This window comes from Penaeus chinensis, chromosome 25 (assembly GCF_019202785.1).
Source record: "Penaeus chinensis breed Huanghai No. 1 chromosome 25, ASM1920278v2, whole genome shotgun sequence".
NCBI lineage: Eukaryota > Metazoa > Arthropoda > Malacostraca > Decapoda > Penaeidae > Penaeus > Penaeus chinensis.
This window is the reverse complement of record NC_061843.1, coordinates 2419780-2432279: the sequence shown is the minus strand read 5'-3', so window position 1 is coordinate 2432279 and position 12500 is coordinate 2419780. Positions and strand designations below refer to the sequence as shown.

The 12500-nt window shown below is 38.4% G+C and overlaps 2 protein-coding genes across 5 annotated transcripts in view; one reads left to right on the top strand and one right to left on the bottom strand.

Moving 5' to 3' along the window:
- The window catches only part of LOC125038506 (zinc transporter ZIP10-like), a 36028-nt gene extending 34982 nt beyond the window's left edge, over positions 1-1046 (bottom strand). The window contains exon 1 of the mRNA XM_047631986.1: positions 850-1046. The gene's annotated coding sequence lies outside the window, so the exon portion shown is untranslated. The remainder of the gene's footprint in view (positions 1-849) is intronic.
- The window catches only part of LOC125038505 (zinc transporter 2-like), a 49259-nt gene extending 36853 nt beyond the window's left edge, over positions 1-12406 (top strand). For 2 of the 4 annotated variants that reach the window (XM_047631984.1, XM_047631983.1), the window contains exons 2-7: positions 5976-6128; positions 7226-7388; positions 8877-9030; positions 9294-9510; positions 9657-9897; positions 10952-12406. In XM_047631984.1, the coding sequence (XP_047487940.1) occupies positions 5976-6128; positions 7226-7388; positions 8877-9030; positions 9294-9510; positions 9657-9897; positions 10952-11100 (1077 nt within the window). In that variant the 3' untranslated portion in view covers positions 11101-12406. Of the gene's footprint in view, positions 1-1325; positions 1848-5975; positions 6129-7225; positions 7389-8876; positions 9031-9293; positions 9511-9656; positions 9898-10951 lie in introns of those variants that run through there. The other 2 variants (XM_047631982.1, XM_047631981.1) reach the window with 2 other exon arrangements.
- Positions 12407-12500: the final 94 nt, after the last annotated feature.

The window sequence follows — 12500 nt, the reverse complement described above, 5'->3', positions numbered from 1 at the left end:
TTTTGCGTACTCCCTTTGTGTGTGTGTGTGTGTGTGTGTGTGTGTGTGTGTGTGTGTGTGTGTGTGTGTGTGTGTGTGTGTGTGTGTGTGTGTGTGTGTGTGTGTGTGTGTTGTTTCGCTTGCAAATAAATCCGCACGCACACACACACACACACACACACACACACACACACACACACACACACACACACACACACACACACACACACACACACACACACACGTATATATAGCTATGTATATATATGAATATATACACACGAATATGCACATATGCCCCACTGGACCATACAAAACTTATCACATTTTTCCATGTCATTTCTCTCGCCTATTTTTTTTTTTTTTTTTTTTTTTCTTTTACAATAAGCAACTGTCAACCACATTCCAGACACAAACTCCCTCTCGATTCGTATCAAAATGTGCCTTAAAGGGAGGGGGACGAGAAACATAGCGTATATTTGCGTATAAAAATAGGTTGATGCGACTTGAAATGCCTACGAACACTTCGATTACAATACACGAGGGGGGAAAATTAGATTTAAAAAAAAATGACCATGCCTCCAACGCATTTCACGTGAATCGTCGAAAACCGCTGCCCGTTAATATTTTCATTCAATATTCCCAACGTGTGATCTCGACACAGCCTCCCTCTCTCCCACTTTTCTATCGCCTTGGCAAAAGGTGCTTTATAATGCGTTTAAGGCCTCGCGACGGCGCCGGCCATCCTCCAAGGGTCAGCCCACACGCCCGCCACGAGCTCCAGGACCCGGGCAGAGGTCGTGTCAGCGTGGCATTGACCCCTTGACCCCGAGTGACCTGATAAATCCGAACGCCCCGCGAACGACTCACCTTGAGTGCCGTGTGCAACGCCGGGATCCAATATGGCGGAGGTTGCGGGGCGTGCGCACTCCTCCTCGCCTCTTCTCGCCTCTTTTATCGCTCCTCTCGATGTTCTTGTTTCGCGATAATGCTCGGGTAACGGATGGTAATGCAGGATGGTGACGGAAGAGACGTTTTTGGTCAACGCGGTGACGGAGGTTGAGATGTTTTCGGTAGATTTGGTGCGAGCGAAAAAGTATAAGGAGCTGGGAAACAAAAGACTGGCGCTCGAGTGGCGTCGAGCAGATTTGGAAAATCAGAATAGTATCGGAATGCTCTTGTGATCACTAGATGTTCTGGGTCCGTTTCTTCAATAGATGTAATTTATTTATCTATAAAAGCGGTAGCATAAAAGGAATCGATGAGACTTTATACAGGATGAATATGGAAAGAAAAATCGAAATATCCATGTCTATCAGCTGTGGAAGAGATTCGAAATCCTCTTGTTCAGGGTCTAAAGTAGAATCAAAACCTTTAAGGGATGAGATTAAAGCCAGGAAAAAAAATCGAATCCTGTTATTTGGGAGGAGCAACTTTCTCCCAAGGTTTCCTCCGCTTATAGTCACCTGGGCAGTGTAAACATGGAGGAGAGACCGAGTAGAGACGACAGCTCGCTCAACTCCGAAAATGACGACTACGAGGCCACAAACGCGATTGAGGCCGATGGTGTCCTAGACGACAAGCTCCTCGATGCCGTCACGCCACGAATCTCAGTCCTAGACGAGTCGGTAGAAGAGGAGGACCATCCAGTGAAAAGGACTTTTTGTACTCGATGTCGCACCATTTCTTCTAGTTTCCTGTCAACCTCCTATGTCTCAGGGAGCGAGAATTTATCCGGCATAGAGAGGCTCCAGCAACCGAGGAATTCTCAGACGCGTTTCCTAGGCGACCAAGGACATCCTGTGTCAGCTGGAGACTCCCTTGAGGATAGTGATGATGTTCCTCTGTTGCGTGTAAGTCACTTTGGGGTAAGGCGTACTCGGACCTTGTATTGTGTCTTTAAGGCCTCCCACCCACCCCGCGCACCTTTTGTTTTGTTATGTAATGTGCCTGAGGCCTTTACCCCTCCCAGCTACCCCTACCTTTTTAACGTAGGAGGAATTCTGCTTCCCTGGCCAAATAGGGTATAGAATGGGATCAAAATGACAGATGGGATTTTAAAGATGCTTGAAAACATGCTTTGTGCACAGAAAATGTGAGAAAAGGTGCTTTGTCTCTTTCTGTCTTCCTACATTCTTTTGTCTTTGGAACTGACAAAGTAAAGTTAGGATCCTTTTTAGTCATGTATAAGCCAAGTGCCCCATCATGTATTGCGGCCTCATCTGTTTTTTTTTTCCTCTTCATCTTGTTTTCTTCCTGCCTGAATTTTTGCCATTGTTTTTTGGGCAAATAAGGACGACTCCTTTGACATTCAGACACAGGAAATCTTTCAAGGTTACCCACTTCTGATATATTTAAGTTTGATATTCTTCATTTCTCTTTCTTACTAATTAATTAATTTCATTTCAAATCATTAATCCTGTGATCACTGATAATACATGACCTCTGAATACTACAAAAGTTTTAAAGAAGTTCATATTTTATTTCAAATTTGTTTTATATTATTTACCTCAAGGTCTTTCTTTGTTCTTCTGGTTTACACAAACATTTTAAGTCGAATAAACATGTTCATTTATCTTCCTGCTATTTCGAGATATGACATATACGGTCTACCATTTATTTTTAACAGTCAACCTTTCAAATTGTGTAGATAACCTTTTAGAAACAAGTGACACTTACAACAACTGTTACAGAGGATTTATGTGAACAAATGTGGGAAAGTTTTGGACATTTTGCAGTTTTTGAAAATGGAATTTGACTTGATTGTTAAGGTAGCTCTTGGATTATTCTCATTTTTTCATTGGTATATCTGTTTCCATGCAAGTAGTTCCAGAATTTTTGTAACTTTTCAAAACATGCATTTTCTTACATATGACAAATTTTCTGGAACTACTGACAAAAATTGCTAGGAGTGGCTCTGTAGTGATCTAGATAATTTTATATGAATTTAGAAAGTTGTGTTATTCTGAAAAATAACCTGCCTGAGATTTTTTACAAGCTTTTATAACAATAAAGGTAGATAAAAAGGCATTCAAAGGCATGTTCCTGATTCATGATTCATTGGATTATGTTTCAGGATAATCGTTTATAAATAGGTAGTAGTGTTCTTAGTCTACCATTTCGTGTTTAGGTAAGGATCACCATACCATTAAGTACTGGATATTTTATGCTGAATACAAAGGATTTTTCACCTATGGGATCAATGCCATGTTGCCAACACACTTTCTTTCCTTTGTTATCATGCATTAAAGATGTTGCTTCATCAAACCTCAAATTTTTCCAATGTTTATATAACTTGGTAAATACGATTCTTGTAGAAAAGGTATGAATGAGAATGAATGTGTTCACAGTACAAGAGATGTATTTGACCGGTTTCGATTATATCTTTCCACGTTTGTCAACATGAATATGGTTCAAATATGATTTTCTTCTGCTTTTTTGCTGGTGCAACAAGCAGTCTTTTTCTGAGTGAACATATTTTAGCATTACTCAAGTCCTCATGAAGGCAATGCTGTATGGTTCTCACAGGCCCCTCCCGAAGGAGAAGGGGTTTTGTTTCTTTAGGATATGGGCCGTAATAGAAGGATTGATATCCATCTGACATTTTAACACATTTAAAGTATGTAGGGTTTGTGGACAGGGATGTTTCCTCTTTCATGAAACCTCCACACAAGATTTCAGATAATGTGGGATTGTATGTCAGTGAATTTCACAAAGTTTGTCACCTGGTGTATTTTGTTAGGCATCTTTGGGGATCACAAAGATAAAAAATAATTTAATAAAACACATATGGAGGGAGGGGGATCCTATTCCTGCCTGCCGTGACTGGTGCTCTAGCATGTGTTACTTACAAAATGTTACTTATTGTTATTGTTATTGCATAGAGTTGTAGACTATCTAGAGAGATGATATGGAGTCTGACATGGAAAACCGTCTATTGCCATCTTGAAACAGAGTATCGGATGACAAATATAAATCTTGGAAAATGACAAAAGACAAAAAAAAACATTATGCAGAAAAAGATAATAACATTGTAAAGGAGAGGCAAGGAGTCTTGACACTGTACGTGAGTGTTTATATGGACCAGCCCTACAAACCGCACACTCAAGAGAGTCACCACTCAAATTAGCCTAATTCTCTGATTTTGGGATGCATACAGTCAGCAAGGCACCTAGATCCAATGGGTTAATTGGAATTATTGGAAAAATTGGTTTGTGTGTGTTTTCCTCTTTTCTTTTATTTGGGGGGGGGGGGGATTTTGGTATTTTGTCATTTTGCCCATTGTTTAGCTTTCTCTCCTCATAATGCTCTCTCTAGAAATGTTGGACTTTTGGATACGTGGGATCCACGGTAAATATAGAGAAGTGGAAGAGGCGGAGTGGCTTGCTCGTGAAATCCGTAGAATATCTTATTAGTTGCAAATTTTTGGTGTACCTGAATTATTTTAAGTATTCTGTTTTACCAAAGTATTTTGTATTATTATTTCTCCTTAGTAAAGTATATGACTACATAAACAGGATGAAAACAGCAGGACCAACATTCCTCAGATAGAAATACTGATCAGTAATAAGACTTAGCTCATGAATTGCAAGACTGCCTTTGTCTTAGGAATTCTGATTTTTTTTTTATCTCATGAATATTAGTAACCTCTTGCTTTAACTTGGGCATGTTACAGTTGACCTGGGAGATTTAATTTGCCGAGACCTGTGTGAGGGAGGGGGTGTGTGAGTGCTATTAAAAGCATATATATTTGTTGTATAGAGTGAATTTATTTATAACACATACAAAGAGGGTGATGAAAGACAAAAGGAAAAGATATGTAAATGCAAATATTTCCTTGTGGCAAAGTTGAGATTTTAGCAAGGACAGCCTTTGAAAATGGTTATGTTGTGGTACAAGCGATTTGGCTTCGTTCATTCAAAATCCGATTCTTTCTTTCTTCTCCTCCTCCTTCCTCTTCCTCCTCCTCCTCCTCTTCCTCCTCCATCTTCCTTCTATTTAGAGGCAAACATGGGATAATATGCATCCTGTTATAAGTCCAAAAACAATTCCTTCTCTTTGCATGCATTATTTCAAGCTTCCCTATTATTAAACCATAATCCAAACTATTCAGAGATGCTGTTTGTGCTTTTTACCATATTGTAACCAAGATTCCCCCAAGGGAAAACAGAGCAAGAGATAATCACACAGTAACCTTTTCTCATACCACTTGCGGGAAACACCTTTGCTTTATATTTACCCAAAAATTTATATCTAGAACTGAAACTGCTTTTTCATGCTACTATTAGAACATGGCACTTGTTTACTGCACTTCTTGTAAACTTACTGATATCTCGTGTTTCCTTCTTTTTTTTATATAGCCTATATACTGAGGTCTTCTTCTTCTACTGCTTCTACTACTTCTACTTCTACTTCTTCTACTTCTACTTCTTCTACTTCTACTTCTTCTACTTCCTCTACTTCTTCTTATTCTTCTACTTCTTCTTATTCTTCTACTTCTTCTTATTCTTCTACTTCTTCTTATTCTTCTACTTCTTCTTATTCTTCTACTTCTTCTTATTCTTCTACTTCTTCTTATTCTTCTACTTCTTCTTATTCTTCTACTTCTTCTTATTCTTCTACTTCTTCTTATTCTTCTACTTCTTCTTCTCTATTCTTCTACTTCTTCTTCTTCTTCTTCTCTCTTCTTCTCTCTTCTTCTTCTCTCTTCTTCTTCTCTCTTCTTCTTCTCTCTTCTTCTTCTCTCTTCTTCTTCTCCCTTCTTCTTATTATTATTATTCTCTCTTCTATTTTTAGCTGACCTTCATAATTCTTGTTTATGTAGATATATTGGAACTGCTTTAGAATCCTACTCCTCCTCTCTTTAGTCTAACACAAGTTTTCAACCATCTGCTTTTCCACCAAAGAGTACCAGCCAGCCAAGGAAATCAAGTTCAAAAGTTATTTGAAGCATGTAAATGATATATTAAGTACACGTTTTCTCCTTTGTCCCCCAGGATGAAGATGGAGCCGAGAACGGGCATGCAGGCTTGGGGCCAACGACAGCAGCGGCTGCCGATCACTGTCACATGCCCCGAGCTAGTCAGCGAGCCTCTGGACGTGCCATGACACAGCTCATGTTAGCATGCTGCTTGACTACAATATTTATGGTAAAAACTTTACTTCTTTAGATGACGACAAATAATAGCTTTGCAGCTACATAGAGCAAAATTTAAGTGTTTTTTTTTTTTTACTCTTAAAAGGCAGGCAGATATTCCAGAATGTCTGTTAAGGGAAAGGCAGCCATGGTATTCCAAAAACCTTCCTGTTTAATGGGCTTCTTTTACTATATTATGAACATTATTGTAATCAGTATCAAATATTATTATCATAGTCATTAAGCCAGTTCCTGTCATGTTTATAATTAAAAACTTGCTATCCTTATCATTTACAGTTGTAGTCAAAATAATGACCCCAAGATGTTTGTCAGTTAAAGCTGTCCCATGCAGGCATTATTTCAGAAAATATCCTTCCTCCTTTGTGACGAGTAATTTCACACCACTATTTGCTGTTCATCCAGTTACCTATGAGAGAAATACATCTTGTCATTCAGTTTATATCTTTCATAACTTATATATTTCTGCTTTTCAATTATATGTTATATATTTTTCCATATTAGTTTATACATTCCTATATAGAATGAGTGAGAAAGTCACCGCAGGTTTAATAGATAAGATATACGTAGATTCTTAATTTTTGTCTCTTTGGCTCATCATTTTCTTTAGTTTAGATATTCAATCTTTTCAGTTACATAAAGATTGCAATAAACTGAATTTGTAGCATAGTGTCCATATTAGCTTGTACATTACTTTAGAATATATGCAGTAAAATCATCATAGATTAGGTGGTGAGATTTTTTTTTTTTTTTTTTTCATGGTATGTAACTTACATATTCCATCTTTTTGGGTTTATGAAAGTTGCAATAGACTGAATTCATAGCATAGTCTAAAACTTGGGAACTCGTCTATGTCAAGATTTCTTGGATTACACATCAATTTCATGTTTAGTTGAAATTTCCATTCAGAAGTTTACCATAAACCCAGTTTCCCATTTCTTGAGGTCCTTGGTTTATACTACACTGTAAATTCAGTCTGTTGTAACTTTCATAAACAGCAGATATTCAACAGCTATTACAAGTCCAAAATTTTACAAAATAGACAGCCACCTCCTTCCTCCCCCCTACATCTAAATCATTCCTCATCTACAGATTGCTGAGGCTGTGGGGGGCTACCTGGCCAGCAGCATAGCCATCATGTCAGACGCAGCCCACCTCTTCAGCGACCTTACGTCTTTCATCGTCTCACTTGCTGCCATCTACCTTTCTCGTCAGCCAGCCTCAAAAAATATGAGTTTTGGGTACTACAGAGCAGGTGAGTGTGTAAGGAGAGGGTGCTAATGGGCGTGGGAAAAGGGAACAAAGGAAGAAGAGGAAAAGAAATTAAATGAAAAAAGAATTAAGGGATAAGAAGAGTTGCAAGGAATGTCACTCAGAGAGGGAAGGGATGGGAAAAGAAGCGGAAAGAGAGGATAAAGTTTGATAGAAAGAAGGAGAAAGGAATGGGAATTACATGAAAGAAATTAAGGAAAGGGAGTGATAAAGAAATAAGGAGGATTATAAGAATGGGGTCAGAATAAGAAATGATGGTGATAGTGAATGAAGCAAGGAGGCCAAATCTTAAAACTGAATGTGGTCTCCCCTAACAGTTATTCAGTTCTATCTGAATAACTGTTAAGTATTTGCATAAGCAGTCCTTGGCTTACAGTAGAGTTCTGCACCAGAATCTGTACTGTAATATGAAATAACATAAACCAAGACAATTATCCCCTACATAACTTTAAAGATAAAATAAGTTACATCCCCAACCTCCCACATGGTTTTCATGACTTTCAATATGTATGAAAATAATTGAATTAGGTTAATTAAAACCCCTTCAGAGATATGAGAATTTATGTAAATGATTATATTCAGTAAAACAAGACTGTCATACAGGGCTCACTAATGTGTTTGGACAAAAGCTATGTGAGTGACATTGAAGGGGAGCACAGGTAGCCACTCACAGAGATATCAGGCTTGTTTAGTTCTTTATTATAGCAAAAACATTCTTTGACATTTTGCATAACTCCCAAACTTCTTTCAACATTCAGTTCTGTATCATCTATGTTAAGTGCTGCATCCACATGGAGGAAAAGCTCTGCAAGCTGCAGTACAGTCTGTTCCTTATGATCTTTTCCATTTCCTTATTCTTCACTAGGTGCTTTTACCCTGTGCTGTATTGTCATAAGGCTCATTGGAACATTGCAGTGGCTCTGATTTTCAATCCATATACCCAGCATGGAGTCCACTTGTTGGGGAATCAAGGCATACTTTCTTCTTTATATCCTTGTTCACCTTGGTTTGCAATGTCAATTTGAGTGCTTGGGCGACATAGTGATCTTTGCACCGTTCTCCAAGTGCTGTATACCACCTTTTATAGGTAGTTAAATACACGTGCACTCTTATTTCTTCTTGCTGTGTAAGTCATTTAAATCCTTCTGGAAGCAATTTTTAAGGTTGATGTCTAGTAAGGGGAGAAAAATTTCAATAAAATAAAATAAAATTACTACACTGGAGATTAATGACAACAGGATGACTTTGAGTGCAGGAGCTTCCTATATCAAAGCACTCAAGCACGTTGCTGCCACATACAGCAGTACTCCGCAGACCAAGCAGTTTGTTAAAACACCGCTAGGCATGGCCTGGCAGAATCTGGTCAAGAGCTGACTGTAGGCACGATCACGATGACAAAGAGTTAAAAGATTTTTTATTTATATTGTTTCCATATTGTTCCTATCCTCTTTACCATATTTTCATCCCACAGAGGTGTTGGGTGCAGTGGTGAGTGTCCTCATTATCTGGGTCATTACTGGTATCCTGGTGTTTGCCGCAGTCCAGAGAGTCATCTCAATGGATTTCGAAGTCGAGGCAGACACTATGATCATTGTCTCGGCTCTGGGTGTCGTCATTAACATCATGTAAGTTCCCACCATAGTATAACAGTAACCATACCACATTCATGTGAAATATGACTTGCAGAAAAACAGCAAGTATTGAAGTGAAGATGGAGGGGAAGTAGCATTCGTACATGATCCAAATAATGACTGATTTTTGTTGTTGTTCTTCTCCAGTCATCCTCCATTAGTGGAAAAGGAGATTTGTAATTGATGATCGTAATAATGCACATTCATATATCCTTTTCATGTCATCTCATATCTCAATTGCCGCCTTTTTCTCTCAGCCTCGGCATAGTCCTCCACATGGGGCAGGGGGGACATGGCCATAGTCACGGAGGTCTTGGTGGCCATGGTCACAGTCATGGGCGCAGACCCAGCAGAGCCCAAGGAAACGAACCACAATCTAGCAACATCAACGTCAGAGCAGCTTTCATTCATGTTTTGGGAGACCTGATTCAGAGTATAGGCGTGTTGATAGCTGCATACGTTATTAGATATTATGTAAGTACCAGGATAACTGTTTTTTGTAATCATTTAGTTATACATTTTTGTAGTTTGTTTCTTTGTATTTGTTGCTACATACATTAGTAGAAATTATGGGAATTTGAAGAGCTATGGTTTGATGTTTCTGTTTTGACCCCAAACAGCCACAGTACAAGATTGCTGACCCCATATGCACCTTCATCTTCTCCGTCCTGGTGATCATCACAACTCTCCCCATCCTGAAGGACCTAACTCATGTCCTGATGGAGGGCACGCCACAGGGAGTTGACTACGCATCAGTGTCAGCGAACCTCACAGCCCTTCCTGGAGTAAAGATGGTTCACTCCCTCAATGTGTGGGCACTTACCCTTGATAAGAATGCATGTGCAGTGCATATAGCTATTAGTGAGTATATTATTTATTTATCTTGTTTTATATTTATTATTATGATTATTTTTATGTATTGTTTTAGGTATTTCAATCTTTATAGAAAAAAAAAACAGCAACCAAATTAGTGTACTTGTGATTTTCATGTTTGATCTGAGATGGCTCACAAAATGTGGTAGGTTGTTTTCCCACATTGTTTTTGCTGTCAGTGGGTAGGAAGGAGTTTGAGGAAGTAAATATGGCATGGTTTGCCTGTTTTTTTCCAGCTGCACCCCCCTATACCCATACCCATTCCCCACTCCCTTTGTAGCTCTTGGTAGTTTGGTACCATTCACCCAAACCTGTTGAAAGGTATGGTTATCCCTCTCTGGAAGAGGAAAGGGGATCAGTAGGACTGCAGCAGCTACCATGGTATCACACTGCTTAGCATACCAGGTTCTTGGTTACATTTTTCAGAGACATATCTGAGACAGCAGAGACTGGACCAATCTGGATTCTCTCCCAGCAAGTCCACAGTAAACCATATCCTAGTGTTTTGAGTCATTTTGGAATGCTGTCTTGAGTTAAGTTGACCTGAAGAAGGCAATTGAGTTGGTGCATTGTGAATCATTCTGGGAGTTCTTGAGACATAGGGGAATTCCAAAAAGGATTATTGGACTAACAGCAATTCTGTATACTGACCACATAAGATCTGTTACTTGTACAATCCAGGAATGCCAAATCAGGCTTAATATGCACATAGCTTATTTCCCTGTGGATAATCCTGCCCATAAGTCCTTGTAAGTATTGGCTTAGGCATCTTGGCCAGACCTGTCATGAGGAATTAGAGATGGGCTAAAGACTTGCCTGGCAGCTCACCATGAGAGACCCTTATGTCTGGAAGTGAGTGGATGCAGCTATTCACCCACATCAGTGTCAGCTCCTTTGATATATTAATTGATTCTTTTTTATCCTTTCTCATTTTTTCTCTTTTTCTTTGTTCTTTCTTTTACAACAGTTTTGTTACTAAACATCACTAAAACTTTGAGTAACATGCAAACCCCCACATAATCAGAACCCCATTTCCTTGTAGGTGGAGACACGGATCCAGAGACAGTGTTGCAGGCTGCCCAGAGGGTTATTCGAACCCGCCATCACATCTACCACACAACCATCCAAGTAGAGCGTTACCAACCACAACTGATGGACAATTGTCAGCAGTGTCAGCCACTCTCTAGGTGAGGTGAGGGACATCACGACCACCACCATCACAGCAAACACCAGAGAGGAAAGAAGATTAATAAAGAAGAGCATGAATGAGCTGTGTTGTCATCAGTGTCGTTGGAGTCAACAAGGTTTGTGTTAAAATGCCTGGGTTAGAGGTATTCTGTAACTGGAAAGCCTTCGTGTGTGCATAGACAATTCATGACGACAATCTGATGGTAACATATCATGGCAATAATGAATGGATTTACTGATTTTTTCTTGTGTCTATTCTTAAACCCTTCCACTTGTAAATGTAACTGCAGAAACTGAAATTTTTCAATAGATTGTTATATATGCAAGACAATCTTAAAACTCAGTTTCCTTTATTGAAAGCTGAAATTCAGTTGAGCCAAACTAGTATATTTTTCCATTGAATTATAATTTGAACACTTATGCACACAGGAAGTCCAATGAAATTCCCTTAGAAGTATATATTCATGCATATTTTGAAAGGTTCATCTACAGTGGAATATACACGTATCAAAACAGAAAGGGATTTGAGTCAGAATAGAAGACAATAACCAGTATTAGAAGAGAGAGTTTCTTTTATGTCTTTAATCAGAGCATAATGCAGGGTCTAAACTAGGTTTTAGTTCCCCCACAGATATGAAATGATAATAAGTTTTGGATGGCTGTTTAAGGTGTTGTCTAAAGTTATTCTCAGTCAAAGAATTAATGAGTTCAAGTAGAGTATCACTTTAACAAATTGGGATAGATTTCTTTTCCTTCGGTAAATGCATCAATGTCTGCAGCAGCATTGCACATTATAGGGCATGTGTCGTTCCTGAAGTTTGAAGAAGTAGCCTCAAGAATCACTTTCATTTGCAAAAAAAAAAAAAGCCCCCCCCCCCCTATCTTTGACTATTTTTTAACGTGTACTGAAATGCATTTGATGAATGTGATTTGATTGTAGACATTGTCAGACTCATAAGTGAGGAGGAAAGATTAGAATAGTTGTATTATTAACATTAACATATAAAAAATGTGCAACCTTTACTTTATTGTATATGAGATGTATTAGTTCATCAGTACAACTGGAGAGCTAGGATTAATTTGATATGACATGGATTTTTCATTACTCATCATTATATATGTGTCGGTAGTGTTATAACATGAACAAATGTAACTATTATTATGCATGACTGACAACATAGTATTTGGAAGTGAGGCCTTAATTCTTTAGAACTTAAAGCTTATCAATATTGTATACTGGAATATTATTTTTTAAATTGCATATAAATTGCATGTCTGTGGTGATGCATATCAAAAAATAATGCATAGCTTTTTTTTATTATTATTATTCCAAATTTTTTATATATAAATATGTATCATATGTTGCATTTAGGTTTTATAAATGTACATGTATCATTTGCTTG